The sequence below is a fragment of the Erpetoichthys calabaricus genome, chromosome 8 (genome assembly GCF_900747795.2).
Source record: "Erpetoichthys calabaricus chromosome 8, fErpCal1.3, whole genome shotgun sequence".
In the NCBI taxonomy this organism is placed as follows: Eukaryota; Metazoa; Chordata; class Cladistia; order Polypteriformes; family Polypteridae; genus Erpetoichthys; species Erpetoichthys calabaricus.
Genome location: NC_041401.2, coordinates 47,469,662 through 47,488,199, shown reverse-complemented (window position 1 = coordinate 47,488,199; position 18,538 = coordinate 47,469,662). Strand labels below are relative to the sequence as shown.

The window sequence follows — 18,538 nt, the reverse complement described above, 5'->3', positions numbered from 1 at the left end:
TTTAGTAATAAATAAAAAGGGAAATTGTGTTTGTATGTATGTGTGTGTGTGTATGTATGCATATATATATATATATATATATATATATATATATATATATATATATATATATATATATATATATATATATATATTTATATATATATATATATATATATATATAAATATATATATATATATATATATATATATATATATATATATATATATATATATATATATATATATATAAAAAAGGAAAAATGAAAGTTATGATGATTCAATACCCAAGTCAACCTAATGTACAGAAAAACAGTGCAACATACAGCAATTACTAACAATGTGCAATAATTTAGACTCATCATGACACATACAGCTGGTCTGAACTTTAATAATGCAGTACCATCTGCTAGGCTGTAAAGGTGAGAACAATTTCTGTCCAAGGTGACTGGAATCCTGTCATATGGCACAGGTTTCATTACAGCAGTGTTAAGCAAGGGTCATTTTGTTATTTAAATGGATTGCTGAGGGCTAGATAATGAAATATTGGTCAAGAGCTACAGTATATCCAAACAATAATCTTTATATATCTAAAACTGGTAAGTTTAGTTGTGGTAGGGCAAATCTCTTCTAGATGTGACAAATTTAATAAATATTAAACAGAGACAAACTTTTAAATGTAGATATGCTGAAGAGTGAAGAAGGTTTGAAAAACATTTCACATGCAGTGCAGGACAAGTTCATTCTGAAATTTTAAAGCATTGGTAAAGTAGAAATTTCTGCATTATATAAATAAGGAGCAAAAAATATCTTAATGAGAAAAAACATCTGTATAATGCATACAAGACAGATAACTCCAGTGCTGAACAGAGGGATTATGAGAGCAACAACTAAAAAAGATCCGAGGAAAGCTAATAGGCATTTGGAGAGAAATTTTGCAGAAAATGTGAAAAGAGACCCCAAGAAGATTCTTTCAGTATTTTATTATTTAAAGAACAGTAACAGAGGAGGGGAACTGTATTAGAAACAGTAAGTTTGAATTAAAATACACAACAGTAAAACAGATGTGCCCAAAAAATGCCATTTTTTTTAGAAGTTTTCACATGTGAAGAAACTTATATTCCCTCAGCAGTTGCAGGGACTATTTATGAGATACTCCGAGATGTAGAAATTGGTGGGACATGAATTCTGCTTAGATTAATAAGACTGAAATCAAACAGTTCACTAGAACCATATAATATTTATCCTAGAGTTCTTAAGCAAATTAGTGAGTACATATATAAATCCTTGATACATATTTTTCAAAAATCACTGATGAACATAGCGATAATTCCAATAGACTGGAAACTAGCAAATGTTGTCCCTTTATATAAAGAAGATCAATGGACAGGTATGTTTAACATTCTTCCCAGGTAGATTAATGGAATCAATTATGAAGGAAAAGACTGAGAAACATGTCTCAAAACCATATGCATTAGTGAACAGTCAGCATGGGTTTCGACAGGGGTCATTGTGTTTCACTGATATGCTATGAGGAAGCAACAAAAGCATATGATCAGATTTTTTGATAAGGTACCCCAAGAGAGGCTTGTGATTAAAGCAAATGAAGTGCGTGTTCAAGGTGTCACATTGTGTAGATGGGTGAAAAATGTGCTTAAACACAGGAATGGGTATGCTGCAAAGTACTTTTTCTGAATTATGTAATGTTAAAAGTGACGTCCTTAAGAGTTCAGTGCTTGGACTACTGCTCTTCTTAATATATATATAAATGATCTTGCTAAGAATATAAATAACAAGCTGGTTACATTTACAGATAATTCCAAACTTGGTGGAATAACAGATAATCTAGAATCAACTGAATCATAGATGAACCTGGATAAAATTCATAATTATGCAAACTGGTTGCAAATGAGATAGGAAGTCACAGTGTTAGATTTGAATACACAATGGAAAGTTTGAAACTTGAAAGTACATTTTATGAGAAGGATCTAGGAGTTATAGCAGACTAATTTTACACATCCAGGAATTGCACAGAAGCGATTAAAAAGATTAATGGAATTTAGGTTATATAATCCAATGTGTGATATGTGAATCGATGGGAGCTATACTTAAGCTAAATATGACTCACTTGTGATGCCTGTTCTAAAGAACTGTGTTCAATGTTGGTCTCCATATTATAAAAAATAGATAATAGCAGTAGTTCAAGTTCATGGTAGAGCAATTAAGCTGATAATGTTAATGTGAGATATGAGCTGTGAGGACTGGGTGAACATTTTCAGTTTAAGCAAATAGAGTAAAAGGTGACAAGAGCAAAGTTTTAAGAATTATGAAGGGAATTAGTACAGTAGATCCAAGCTGTTATTTTATATTGATTTCTTCAACAAGAACATAGGACACACATGGAAGTTTAAGGGTAAATTTTACAGTTAGAAAGGTTTTATCACACAGAGAACTATAGACACATGGAATAAGGGTAGAATGTTAAACAGTAGTAAGACATCAGTGATCTTCGTGACCTGAAATTAGGTGAATAGGATTGACATGTACTGATGTGCTATTCTTGTCAAAATTGGTCAACTGTCCTAATTAATCACCACAGATGAATGTGTGAGCTGAAGGCTCTCCATATGGATGGACATGTGTGCTTCATTTCTTAAAATCAGCTAATTTATGAACCCTATTAACTTACTTTACTTTAGACAGGAAAGAAGAGATGGCAAGAACTATACATTAAGCGACAATGTAACTGAAGGCACACAAATACTATACAGTAAAATCTCCAAACAGATGAGCATTATGTCTTGAAATTGTTTGAGGAAGTCAGATGTATCATAAAACAATTTCAGCAAATAGGATGCACTTTAAAATCTGCACTGAAGGTATGTCAGGCATACATAGTCAAGCTTCAGAGTCACAAGGTAGTGATGTTAGGTTCTCTAGCATTATGTTACTATGGCAAAAATAAATAAATAAATAAACCGAAGGTTTAATTAAAATTATTTGTAATTTTTAGAAAATGACTGATTCCTATTAAAGAGGAACTTGAAGGTTATGGTACTATATTTAGGCAATTTTTCACTTTTGCAATAATTTCATTTTTTATATTACATTTATAAATGTTAATTTTACTTTTTTAGAAAGACTGTGAAACTCGTTGTTCCCAAGATCAGTTTCAGTGTATGAACAATCGTTGCATTTCAAGAAATTGGCTCTGTGATGGTCAGGAGGACTGTAAATCTGGTGAAGATGAGAAGAATTGTGACCAAGGTAGGCCTGTTTTTCTTTTGTGTGTGCTTATGAATGTTTCTTTATGTTAAGGATACAGACTAGTAGTGATAGCGATCATGTTTGCTAAACAGGAGAAATTTTTTTAGCAAACCAAGCTGAAAGTAAAAATTAGGTTTAGAATAGAGAAATTTGCATGCATTGTTATATTGTGAACTTGAACCTGGACACAGACAGACATGGACTCAGAATGTCCCACAAACACACACGTTTATTACCGTTCTCTACAACAACACAGTGCACAACCAATAACGCTCAATCCTTATCTCTTCAGTCACCTCGATTCCTCACTCACAAGCTCCATCTTCTTCCACCCAACTCCGGCTCTCCAAGTGGAATGAGGCGGCCTCCTTTCTACTGCACCTGGAAGTGCTCCAGATTCTTCTTGATTGATATCCAGCAGCACTTCTAGGTGTGGCGGAAGTGCTGTATGTGAGTTCAGCTCCTCTTCTGGCAGCACTTCTGGGTGTGGTGGAAGTGCTGCATGCCAAGGCTCCGGAGCTGTCCAGGTGCCCCCTGGTGGTGGCAATCGACCCCCACAGGGTTGTGCTCCTAAGCTCCAGTTCCGTGACCCCGATGGAAACCGGGGTTGCTGCCCTCTCGTGTCCCAGGGGAGGTACTGGTGGTGATATGTCCATTCCCCCGGTCTTCTCCTCAAAAGGGTGTCCCGTCTAGGCCAGATCCCTGTTGGAAAGGTTTGGGACAGCCACCTGTATAATATTTCCCGGCTGCAAAATCTGTCAAAAGACAATGACATGTTCATACAACTGAGTCCAAAGTAGAACGGACTATCTTCTTTAAGATGGCGGCTTATAAATCCTCACGGCGGAAGTGATGTCATCAGGACTGGAACCAGAAATGACGTCATTGGCTACCCCAAAACAGGGTGGGATTTCCTGAGAATGGTCTGCAAGGAATTAAGGGAGAGAATTAGCACACTTCGCCACCCCCTAGTCCAGCGTGGAACTGCATTTATTCAGACCCTTTGGTTGTCCCCTAAACACGCATGTGTGACTATATATATATATATATATCCATCCATCCATTTGCCAACCCGCTGAATCCGAACACAGGGTCACGGGGGTCTGCTGGAGCCAATCCCAGCCAACACAGGGCACAAGGCAGGAAACAATCCTGGGCAGGGTGCCAACCCACCGCAGGACACACACAAACACACCCACACACCAAGCACACACTAGGGCCAATTTAGAATCGCCAATCCACCTAACCTGCATGTCTTTGGACTGTGGGAGGAAACCGGAGCGCCCGGAGGAAACCCACGCAGACACGGGGAGAACATGCAAACTCCACGCAGGGAGGACCCGGGAAGTGAACCCAGGTCCCCAGATCTCCCAACTGCGAGGCAGCAGCGCTACCCACTGCGCCACCGTGCCGCCCACTGCAGGACATATATATATATATATACTAGCAAAATACCCGCGCTTCGCAGCGGAGAAGTAGTGTGTTAAAGAGGTTATGAAAAAAAAAGGAAACATTTTAAAAATAACGTAACATGATTGTCAATGTAATTGTGTTGTCATTGTTATAACTGTTGCTGTCTTTTTATATATATATATATATATATATATATATATATATATATATATATATATATATATATATATATATATTATATATATAATATACACACACACATAAACATTTATATACATATACATATATATACATATCTACATATACACATCTACATATACCGGTATATACACACATACATAAACACACACATAAGACTTACTGACTGAAACGGGCTTTCATTGACAATCATGTTACGTTATTTTTAAAATGTTTCCTTTTTTTTTCATAACCTCTTTAACACAGTACTTCTCCGCTGCGAAGCGCGGGTATTTTGCTAGTATATATATATATATATATATATATATACATATACACACATACATGCAGTTTTAATAACACAGAAATCAATATAAACATTAACATCATTATCATATGAGAATATGAAGTAATATATAAGAAGCACATTTCATATAAATATAAATTATTAAACAGTAAAATCTTCTTCTGTAATTTGCTACCGTGGCAATTTGTGTGTCTGTCCAGGATTTTAAATGACCTGTAGCTCGCAAACCGTTTCACCTATACACTTGAAATGTGGTACACATATAGTACGTCACGTCTACTATCCGCTTTATGGGTGATGATCGTTTTACTCTTTTTATCTTTATTTTATTTTATTGTAGAATCAACTCCTATCTGCGCACAGCAGGGCAGCCGTGGGCGGATGCGTATGGTGTATTCACTCCATGTTATCGTGCATTGCGCTGTCAGTGGTATTTTGATAAAAGAATTTGAACAACATATAAGAAGCGTATAAATTATTAAACAGTAAAACATTAACATTTAAGAAGTAAAGTTACATGAAGTACTACTGCAGTGCCTTCGGGTATACCTCATTTTTTGTTTGCCCATTACATGCTTAAATGTATACATTTTTTGGTGTACCTACCTGAGAACACGCGACATATAACCGAGCGTGGGAGAAGCATGGATTTTAAACACGCGTTGAGTTGATCTGCTAGTCTCCCTCGTGGAATAACTGGTAATGTTTGACTAAAATCTACAGTGAGTAAAACGACATTACCTCCTATTTTTTTTTTTACGATCTCTGAGATCTTGCTTTTTTTCGGTTCAAGGCTTCATAAGCTCTTTTATGTTGTATGGTGTACTTATCCCAAACCATCATCTTTGAATGTTGGAAGACTTTCGCCTTGTATGTAGATCGGGGTAATTACATTCATTGCATTCCTAGTCTGAATCACAATGTGATTGTATGGGTGGTTACCTGGCACTGTACGGTTGCCACCCGTCCTTTAAAATACGGAATCGTGCCGCGTTTGAGAATGAAATTGCGCGTCCCGTTTTGAATCAATACTGGACGGGATTTATCCCGTATTTTTTTTATCATTTTTTTTTTAAAGCAGCGTCTCATGCAAATCATCCCACACGCATTTTATGAAGATGCCTCCTTTCCTACTTTTGATTGGGTAATACTTGATGTCATCGTTAGTTTGATTGGTGTTTTTAACTGTCCAGTGAGGAGGGCGTGTCTTTTAAGTTCAGTCTGCAAAGTGTTGGCACTGAGATGTGGCGTCAGCGCCATAGTTGAAGCCCCTAACGTTGCGGTCAGCAAGTCGGCTAACATCCGCCATGTGCCGTCTTTCAGTTGCGAGAAGCAGATCATAGAATGGTTGAAACTGTTGCCCCTAACGTTGCGCCACGGCGTGTGGTTCGTTTATACCTCGTGACTTCTCATTAAACTTTTATCTCGCGAATATGTTATTGCAATCCGCAGCGGGAGCGTTTCTATAAACTTAATTTAAACTTACGTTTTACACCGTGCTTTGTTTCCCTTATGAACATGCTTGTATGCTTAACTCGCTCCGTTCTCAATTGTTTAATTAATTTTTTGCTCTTCGCTGTTTGCGGCTGTTCCTCCATTTCCCCCTACTTCGTTCTTTTATCTCGCGAATATGTTATTGCAATCCTTAACGGGAGCGTTTCAATAAACTGATTGAAAATAGTTTTGCATTTACCTTTTTAGTAAAAGGCGAGCTTTTAAGCCTGAGAAATCACCCCATAAATGCACACGTTTAATTGCACATGTGTTAATATGTATGGTCACACAGTATTAAAAGACAGTGAACAACGTCAGTTACCTTTGTTCCCGCGTTTGATAAAAGGTGAGCTTTTAAGCCTGAGAAATCACCCCGTAAATGCACACGTTTAATTGCACATGTGTTAATATGTATGCTTACACAGTATTAAAAGACAGTCAAAACTTAACGTCATTTACCTTCGTTCCCTCGTGTGACTCGTGCTGTAAATCTCTTCCTTGTTTTTAGTTCACGTGATTACGTAGGAGGCGTGATGACGCGATACGTGACTCCGCCTCCTCCATTACAGTGTATGGACAAAAAATATGTTCCAGTTATGACCATTACGCTTTGAATTTCGAAATGAAACCTGCCTAACTTTTGTAAGTAAGCTGTAAGGAATGAGCCTGCCAAATTTCAGCCTTCCACCTACACGGGAAGTTGGAGAATTAGTGATGAGTCAGTCAGTCAGTCAGTGAGTGAGTGAGTCAGTCAGTGAGGGCTTTGCCTTTTATTATTATAGATATATATATATATATATATATATATATATATATATATATAATTAATTAACTAATTAATTATTAATTAATAATTAATTAAATTTATATAGCGCTTTTCTCAGTACTCAAAGCGTTATCCACACAGGGAGGAACCGGGAAGCGAACCCACAATCTTCCACAGTCTCCTTACTGCAAAGCAGCAGCACTACCACTGCGCCACCTGTATGTATGTATGTATGTATATATATATAAAGTATTATTTATTTTTCCATTGGGTTTCTGTATTTGAAAATAAGTGGGTGAAAGCTTGATTTTCTTACTCTTTAGTTGTTTTCTTTTTCTGTGAAAACTGCTTTAACAGCTTATGTAGCTCTCCTGCCCAGTCTGCCTCTAGTTCTCTCATTTAAAATATGAAAATACAAATAAACATTATAGCTAACATGCAAGTCTTTCATGAGGCTGCTGTGTGTGAATCTTGTACAGTCATGTGACATAAGCAAGCATTTAAAGTTAAAGGTCTCTTTACGCTAAAATGCAACTGCAGAAGCACACACGAAATGTTGCAGAACATTCATTGACTAGTAACTCTTAAATTATATAACTGTTTATAGTGAAACTGAGTTAAAGTGGTTATTTTTCCTCAAATTTTGAAAAGAGCAGTTTCATTCAGGTTGCAGAATTACACTTGGCATCAAGCAGTTGTCTTTCTATATTTTTCCTTCACTTGACTCCAGGATCTTGTTCTACATGTTGCCTTTCTTTTCTGATCAGTAGATAAATATTGAACTCTATCAAAACTCATGAAAATTTTAAAAATAAATTTTGGAAAACAATGGTTTTATTATGAACAGTACATTTGTCAAAATGTAAAGAAACTGTTAATTACTTTATTTTCACCATCAGCATGACTGAAAGTCTGCGTTTGAATGACAGCCCTTGAAGCATGGCACCACGCAGAGGACTTAGAGGCACATGTGTCACAAATATAACACGTTTCTTTGCAATGTCCACGCTTGTTGCTCACAACACATTTGGTAATTGGTTACTATCTTCACTCAGTGGGCAGCAGAATGTTCATACACTGTTGCCCTGATAGTCTTGACAATTCAGGCACCTTATGATGAAGAAAATCCTCCAAGGCAGCAATCTGCATCAGTACCAGAGCCTACAGGTTTCACGTCATCCACTTGATTGTCAATATCTCAATCACTGTCATTATCATCTAAATATTAATCTTGCAATAAATATAGCTGTTTCAGAACATCAGCACCTTTATATATTTTCACAACTACGTATCTATGAAATATTTAGAGCACTATTTTCAGCAAGCTGTCACCACCAAAAAAACATTCTGTGGCTTTCCACTTGATGGCAGCACTATAGTAGCTAACTGAGATCCCGCAGCAAAGCTCACTAGCAAGTTGGCTGAATCTATATTGACTGTATACTGGGATTCTCTTGTACATTTCAATGAGATACATATTCAAAAAGTTATGTCTTGCCCTATAAATTACACTGCCTTTGTAGCATTTTTGTCATTGGATTCCTTTGGGTATTCAACTCTTTGGTCTATTTTATTGCATTTAGATTTTGGATCTCCTGTGACACAAGTTAACTTACTGTATGATCTGATGACACACTTTGCTAGTTTAGACTTCACGTTTCATCTTGCTTTACACTTCATTCTCCTATAATCAGTTGTTCTTCTCAGTCAAGCATTTTTCCAGTGAAGAGCTTTTTTAATATGAACAAGCCCCCATCACTATCACAGTACCTTGCTGGTTGTTTTTTTCTTTTTTCTATATGTGCATATTCTTGAAGTTGTCCTTTTTTCAAAAATGGTACATTTGTTATCTTGTTGCTGTATATTATATTCTTGTGTTAATTTCAAAGCACCTTGGTGAATTGTTTGAAAAGTATATAGTAAAGTTTGATTTTATAATTAACATTGGTATTATCAGCTAGAAGATGGGTAAAAGAGAAAGTACAGGTGTTTTTATTGTGATAGCACTTTTGCATACTGTGCATTTTTACTCAGCAATGTCTCACAATAAAAAAGTAACTGAAATTCTTTTGTCTTTCACGAAAGAATGAAGCACCCTTTCACTACCAAAAAGCTTATATTGGAGAATTTTGAAATGTTTTAGTTTGAGTAAAATACTTATTCATGGGTGTGTATCTTGAAGGAGGCTCTGTGCCCTACCTGCCCTCATTTGACTATCATTCACCTTTAGCCAGTTTTAAATTTAGCCTCAGACATCATAATAAAGGCACTTAATGCTCTACAACAGGATCCTGATAATTTTATTTTTGAGTCCCAGCAAACAAAAATATATACATACAAACGAACAAATGTCAGCTCAACTTAATTTATAAAGATAGATGTAGCTTTGGTTTCCAGTGTTACCCAGGTTTTATTTCAAAACTTCTCTGCTAATTTTATCCTATATTCACCTAAACAATCAATGAGAAATGCCAATGAGAGAGGGATATAACCAGAGACGTCTAACAGCAAGACGTAGACTCACAGGGCCTGCAGCCATTTAAAGTGGATGAGGGGATTTGATAGAATGAGAAGAATACTTTTTTAGGCACACAACTCCCGATATGAAGTAAATGTGGGAAAAATATGGACGGGCATTGCCATGTAAAAGCAGTATATTTATTATCTATGTAAAAAACATTTTTGGAGGCTGTCATGTAAAAAATAGTAGTACTCACTTTTTGAATGGCAAGTGTAAGATATTCAAAAGAAAGATTCAAAATAATGAGGGCAACATTGACTGTTCCCTTTGTAAATGGAAAAAAGCTTGGAAGATGTTTGAATTATTAAATATAACTGAAGAGAGGTATAAAGGACCTCGATCACGGGTTTATACGTTCATACCTGGAATGACTGAATTTGGAAACTCATGTCTACATGATGTTGATAAATTGCATACCAAACTCTGCCAAAAGCTGAAATCCCACAAGAGAAAGGCCCAGTTCATAAAGTCAAATAACATAGCTGAATCTTAAAGGCTGCATCAATAATATAATGGAGGGAGATGAGGTTATGTGCAGTGAGGTATCTACAGATTTTATGAAAATTGCTATTTCACTCACAGAGAGTCAGAACCTGTCCTGTCCAGTTTAGAGCTCAGTGAAGGAGCTGGCCCAGCCTATTTCAGGGCACACTTACACGCACATCCAGTTTTCAGCTGTGGGATATGAGAGGAAACTGGACCATGTAAAAAATTCACATACAAAAGAGAAAATAATGTATAGTAAACTCCACAATTCCCCTACTTTGACATAGAAATTCAAAAAAATTGCCACACTGGAGGCACATATATATATATATATTAGTGGGCTTCGCGAGCCTACCCCCTACCCTGGGGCACGCCACGTGCCACGCGCCAACCACTTCACGTCTCTGCCACTCTCGTTGTGAAGGGGGTGGCTGAACGCACGCTTTGGAGATGCAGACAGATCACCTACTTGCTTACTGCTCCTCCTGCTGTGCTGCGTGTTCTGCTTCTCACTCCGTGTGTCGATCATTTCAAAGCCTGTACAGCAGCTGTCCTTACTTCGCTCGCTTCCCCCCCGCCCCTTTTATAATGGCATGCTAAGCGGCTGCCACTTCGCATCTCTGCCGCTCGCATTGTAAAGTGGGAGGGAGGGGGGGCTGAACGCAAGCTAAGGAGAAGCAGATGGATCAGCTGCTGTCTTTCTGCTGCTGAGCTGCTTGTTCTGCTTGTCACACTGCGCGTCAATCATTTAAAACCCTGCACAGCAGCTGTCCTTTGGTCTCACTGCTTTGTCTTGCGGGATGTTAAAGTGTCTCTCGCGGGATGTCCGGGCTGATTATTACTTTCCTTATTTTCAGAATTTGCACATAGATTATTATTGTTCTCTTGTGCATCCTTTTTTGCCTTCTTTTCTATCCAACGCTTTCATGTCTCTTTTCGATGCGCTGCTCTTTCTTCTTCGCTTAGTCGTTCATGTGCCATCTAGAACGTATAACATTTTTAAGAGCTGGGAGCACATGAAGTGTGTCTGCCAAAAGCATTCCAACAACTGCGAGGTTAGATGTCCGTGAACTTGTTTTAAATTGTTTGTAAGTAGGGTGTGACGTGTAAAAGTCACCGTCTCATGGGTCTTGCTTCCTAAGGTTGTAATGTCTAGTCTCGTGTGACGTCAAAGTGTCTCTCCGAGATGATCACGTCTCGACCCAAGATTTTTTATTATAATAGATAGATATGTTTATATATGGTGGTTTTTTTTAAATAACACATTTTTTTGGCAATAAAATATTTTAAGTCTTCTCCTTGATTGGTCTTGCTTCCTTATTATAAACATTATTAACATAATCCATTGCTAAATTCTCAGATTTGGTAAAAGTTGTTTAGAATAGTATAATTGATAAAAAAGTCATGTATTTATACAGGATTTTGATGGACTGGTCCCCACCCATCTACCAACTTCACATTCAGTGGTCTTTGGCAGTGAGAAGCCACTAAAACCCACACACAGTTTAATTCTGGAGCAGTTACTGGAACTTCCTCCAGGGTCGTGTGATCCCAGGTGTCCTTGTACTTCTGACTGTCAGATACTCCCTGTACTCGCCATGTGGCCTGTCTTCTATAATGTGATGCAGAGGTCTAATTATAGTTTATTGGACTACTTTGCTATCGCCTATTGACATAGGGTACTTTTTTAATTGTACTGTTCACTTCTCTTTGCCATTGTCTTAATTCCATGCCAATGGAGTACTCACTTCCAAGGAATTTTCAGCATAAGCACAAAAGAAGCAATTGAAGTACAATTTTCATTCATCCATTCTCAGCATCACTTTTTTTTTGAAAAGCCCCTTAATTAAGTTATACAGTTAGGTCCATAAATATTTAGACAGAGACAACTTTTTTCTAATTTTGGTTCTGTACATTACCACCATGAATTTTAAATGAAACAACTCAGATGCAAGTGAAGTGCAGACTTTCAGCTTTAATTCAGTGGGGGAACAAAACAATTGCATAAACATGTGAGGCAACTAAAGCATTTTTTTAACACTCCCTTCATTTCAGGGGCCCAAAAGTAATTGGACAAATTAAATAACTGGAAATAAAATGTTCATTTTTAATACTTGGTTGAAAACCCTTTGCTGGCAATGACAGCCTGAAGTCTTGAACTCATGGACATCAACAGATGTTGTGTTTCCTCCTTTATAGATAGATAGATAGATAGATAGATAGATAGATAGATAGATAGATAGATAGATAGATAGATAGATAGATAGATAGATAGATAGATAGATAGATAGATAGATAGATAGATAGATAGATAGATAGATAGATAGATACTTTATTAATCCCAATGGGAAATTCACATTCTCCAGCAGCAGCATACTGATACAATAAATAATATTAAATTAAAGATTGATAATAATGCAGGTGAAAAACAGACAATAACTTTGTATAATGTTAAATGTTAACGTTTACCCCCCCGGGTGGAATTGAAGAGTCGCATAGTTTGGGGGAGGAACGATCTCCTCAATCTGTCAGTGGAGCAGGACAGTGACAGCAGTCTGTCACTGAAGCTGCTCTTCTGTCTGGAGATGATACTGTTTAGTGGATGCCGTGGATTCTCCATTATTGACAGGAGCCTGTTCAGTGCCCGTCGCTCTGCCACAGATGTTAAACTGTCCAGCTCCATGCCAACAATAGAGCCTGCCTTCCTCACCAGTTTGTCCAGGCGTGAGGCGTCTTTCTTCTTTATGCTGCCTCCCCAGCACACCACCGCGTAGAAGAGGGTGCTCGCCACAACTGTCTGATAGAACATCTGCAGCATCTTATTGCAGATGTTGAACGACGCCAGCCTTCTAAGGAAGTATAGTCGGCTCTGTCCTTTCTTGCACAGAGCATCAGTATTGGCAGTCCAGTCTAATTTATCATCCAGCTGCACTCCCAGATATTTATAGGTCTGCACCATCTGCACACAGTCACCTTTGATGATCACGGGGTCCATGAGGGGTCTGGGCCTCCTAAAATCCACCACCAGCTCCTTGGTTTTGCTGGTGTTCAGTTGTAGGTGGTTTGAGTCGCACCATTTAACAAAGTCATTGATTAGGTCCCTATACTCCTCCTCCAGCCCACTCCTGATGCAGCCCACGATAGCAGTGTCATCAGCGAACTTTTGCACGTGGCAGAACTCCGAGTTGTATTGGAAGTCCGATGTATATAGGGTGAACAGGACCGGAGAAAGTACAGTCCCTTGTGGCGCTCCTGTGTTGCTGACCACAATGTCAGTCGTGCAGTTCCCAAGATGCACATACTGAGGTCTGTCTTTAAGATAGTCCACGATCCATGCCACCAGGTATGAATCTACTCCCATCTCTGTCAGCTTGTCCCTAAGGAGCAAAGGTTGGATTGTGTTGAAGGCGCTAGAGAAGTCTAGAAACATAATTCTTACAGCACCACTGCCTCTGTCCAAGTGAGAGAGGGATCGGTGTAGCATATAGATGATGGCATCCTCCGCTCCCACCTTCTCCTGATATGCAAACTGCAGAGGGTCAAGGACGTGTTAGTTTTTAATGCTTTTTAATGCTCTGCCAGGCCTTTACTGCAGTGGCTTTCAGTTACTGTTTGTTTGTGGGCCTTTCTGTCCAAAGTTTAGTCTTCAACAAGTTAAATGCATGCTCAATTGGGTTAAGATCAGGTGACTGACTTGGCCATTCAAGAATTTTCCACTTCTTTGCTTTAATAAACTCCTGGGTTGCTTTGGCTGTATGTTTTGGGTCATTGTCCATCTATATCATGAAACTCCGCCCAATCAATTTGACTGCATTTAGCTGGATTTGAGCAGACAGTATGTCTCTGATCACCTCAGAATTCATTCAACTGCTTCTGTCCTGTGTCACATCATCAATAAACACTTGTGTCCCAGTGCCACTGGCAGCCATGCACACCCAAGCCATCACACTGCCTCCATCGTGTTTTACAGTGATGTGGTATGCTTTGGATAATGAGCTGTTCCACACCTGCCCGTGAAATAGCCTTTGAGTCAATCGTCCAAACAGTCCTCTTCTTCATCCCGGGAGCACGTCGTTCCTTCCGGACACGTGATGCTGACGCACTCCCGGGTTATAGGGCACACAAGAGCCCACTAGCCCCCCTACAGCGACTCCCGGTGGTCCCCAAGGTATCCAGCAGGGCTGTGTATAGAAACTACAAAGTCCATGAGGCCCTGCTGGAACTCGGGGCACCATCATGCTGTCCGGAGGGCTCCTCCTAGTGGCCTTGGGGTGGCGACCGGAGTCCATAGCCGGTCGTCCATCACACTTTGTCTTTTTTCATTATTTCATGTATATTTCTTCTTTAAGAAATTTTAATCTCTGTTAAACATATCCCTTTGTAATCTCCAAATTGTCTGATATATCCTGAATATCGTTGTACTTAGTCTCCTTTTAAAGTTTTCTGGGCCTCCTATAAGTGTCACAATGAAATAAAATATACTAATTTTGAGAAATTAAAATAACACAGCTTCAGGTTTTTTTTTTTTTTTGTTTAATTAGGTACTGATATACTAAAGCAGAATGCTGGCACTTTTTGGATATACTGTAAATAAAGTATAGGTTACCAAGGTCTTGCTTTGGGGGATGCAGGTGCATGTTCATATCACAACAACGTTATGCATGCACCCATCCAGTTATTAATTCCACCAGTCTTCATATATTATTGATGCAAAATTCATTATTAATGTGTTACATTTCTTAATCTTGTTCATTGCTGTCCTATCATAAATGCTTATTCATTAATAGCATTCTCAGAAGACTTATGTTTGTTTTTAATTATTGAATGAATTTATTTTAGTATTAATGATAACAGCACACATCATTATATTCAATAAATAGTAAAGATAGAGAATTATTGAGAAGTGTATTATATGTGTTTTTGGGGTTTTTTTCCATTTTATGAGCCATTTATACTATAGGTATAGGACTCTCTGCAATACTGGATTTGACGTGGTAGTATTATAATAGTATCTACTTGTCTATCTGGATACTATGGCTGAAGAGATTCCTATACCACATGTTCTTTTAAATTTATTTTGATCATTTGAGTTTAGTTTGGTTCAAAATGAAATATACTAATACAATTAATAAAAAGATAATAAAAAAGTAATAAAAAAGAAGAAAGAGACTATGTACACATTGTTATATTAAAATCATGTAATCTGGCCTGCTAGTGGCAAAAGGCTGATTTATACAAAATCCAAAATTCTGCATTTGAGCAAACAAATGTAGTCAAAGAAAAAGCAGACACAGTTTAGAAAACCACAGTGGCAGCATTCATCCTTGTTACAATTAGTCAAATCCTTCAACACAAGAGGTTAAAATGTGGTCTGAGCTGCAGTGAAGCTTCACAAGCAAAAGAAAAGAAGAGTAATGTTACCAAAAAAAGTATGGGGATTGCAAACATATGCAATTTTGAATATCTGGAAAATATTCGGGAAATTACTTACAGATCTGTACATAGATACCATCTTTGCATCCTACAAACAATAACACTCCAAATTTAACTTTCCAGCAACACATTTTTTTCACTACCTCCAAATTAGAAACTTTGTTAAATAAAACCTGCCCAATTTTCCTCACCTCCCACCAACCTCTATTCTGGAAAAAATATTGATCAGTCTTGAGGACTCAGACAATGTTTCTGTAATATATAAAAACTTTTTAAAGTCCCTCCCTTTCAAAGATCCCAGAGTACAGTGGGAAAAGGATCTCTTACTCATCATTTCAGAAAAGGAGTGGAAAGCAGCCATGCATAGAATTCACTTGCGCTCCATATGCGCAAAGCATACAGTTATTCAACTTAAAATTATATATCGAGTGCATTTGTCTCATTTTAAATTGTCCAAAATGTTTCCAGGGCAAGATCCGACCTGCAAACGTTGCAATCAAGCTCCAGCCTCATTGGGTCACATGTTTTGGGCCTGCACCAAATTAACATCAATTTGGACCAAAATCTTTAAATGCCTTTCAGACAGCCTTGGTGTCACAATCCCTCCTAATCCATTAACAACTGTGTTTGGTGTACTTCCAGATGGGCTTAAAGTGGAGGAAGGAAGAATCCTAGCTCTCCTCTTTTAAGTCAGTGGGTAACCGATGTTATATATTATCTGAAATTTGAAAAAACTTAATTCTCACTTAGAGGATCTAAAGAGAAATTCTAAAAAATTGCCACACTGGAGGCACTTGTAAAATATATATATATACTAGTGGGCTTCGCAAGCCCACGCCCTACTCCGGGGCACGCCACATCTCTGCTGCTTACGTTGTGAAGAGGGGGAGGGGGGCTGAACGCACCCCAAGGAGACGCGGTCACTCCTCTGAAACCCCCTCTTAAACAGTGATACAATGGGAAATAGTTTTTTTTTTGTACCTCCTCTTTGCTCAATCAGCTGCTGGATCTGCATCTCGCACGGTGTTTCAAACATTTAAAAGCCTGTACAGTAGCTGTCCTGCTCTTTGTCTTATATTTCTAGCCCCAGGTGTGGTTAAATCTTTTGGCAAAAAGTCTTGTCTTGCGGAATGTGAGTTCTTGATATTTTTTAGTTTATAATTTAAAAACGGAATAAGAATCTGAAAATCTAACAACATCACATTAAAGTTCAATACATTCTGAAAAGAATGATAACAAACACATATATGTAGGTTTTAAAATAAGGCCGATTTAAAGCGTGACAAAAAACGTGACATAAAATCGTTGCACAAAATCTTTGCACTTTTAGGCTTAGAATTTTATATATATATATATATATATATATACATATATATATATATATATATATATATATAGCAAAATACCCGCGCTTCGGAGCGGAGAAGTAGTGTGTTAAAGAGGTTATGAAAAAAAAAGGAAACATTTTAAAAATAACGTAAGATGATTGTCAATGTAATTGTGTTGTCATTGTTATGAGTGTTGCTGTCTTTTATATATATAATATACACACACACACACATAAACATATATATACATATACATATATATACATATCTACATATACACATATCTACATATATATATACATATACACATCCACATATATATACATATATATATATATATATATATATACACATATCAACATATATATACACACATACATAAACACACACATATACATACACACACACACATATATATATATACATATATATATATATATACATATATATATATATATATATACACACACAGACACATATATATATATATATAAATATTTACATATCTACACATATACACATCTAGATATATATACACATATATATACATATGTACATATATATATATATATATATATATATATATATATCTAGACATACATACATAGATAGATTGACACATATATATATATATACATATGTACATATATATATATGTAATTGTGTTGTCATTGTTATGAGTGTTGCTGTCATATATATATATATATATATATATATATATATATATATATATATATATATATATAGCAAAATACCCGCGCTTCGCAGCGGAGAAGTAGTGTGTTAAAGAGGTTATGTAACTATATATATACATAAACATATATACATATATATACATATCTACATATACACATCCACATATACATATATATATATATACAAATTTACATATCTACATATATATATATATATATAAATATAGACATACATATATACATACATACATTCACATATATATATATATATATATACTGTATATACTGTATATATACATATCTACTTATTGGCTGCTGTATGCTGCGGGTTGGATAATGGATGGATGGACATCTGTATGCATAGCCCTATTTGCCCGTTTTCGTTTTTTTTCTTTCTTCAGTAATATTTCAGTAAACCCGGAGCTTGTCAGTTCAAATCCTGGTACTGACACCACTGTGTGACCCTGAGGAAGTCACTTCACCTGCCTGTGCTGCAAAAAACAAAAGTAATGTAACAAATTGTACCTCAGATGTTGTAAGTTGCTGGAATAAAGGCATAAGTAAAATAGATAAATATGTATTATACACATAGGAACTATTCATTTATTTTCAGTTAAGTCATCTGCAGCAAACTTTTATAAATGAGGGTTTCTCATTTTTAGATAGTGCAAA

At 36.9% G+C, this 18,538-nt stretch overlaps 1 protein-coding gene across 1 annotated transcript in view; it reads left to right on the top strand.

Moving 5' to 3' along the window:
• The window catches only part of lrp1bb (low density lipoprotein receptor-related protein 1Bb), a 2,167,948-nt gene that overhangs the window by 1,961,647 nt on the left and 187,763 nt on the right, over positions 1-18,538 (top strand). The window contains exon 69 of the mRNA XM_051931086.1: positions 3,117-3,246. Within this exon, the coding sequence (XP_051787046.1) occupies positions 3,117-3,246 (130 nt within the window). The remainder of the gene's footprint in view (positions 1-3,116; positions 3,247-18,538) is intronic.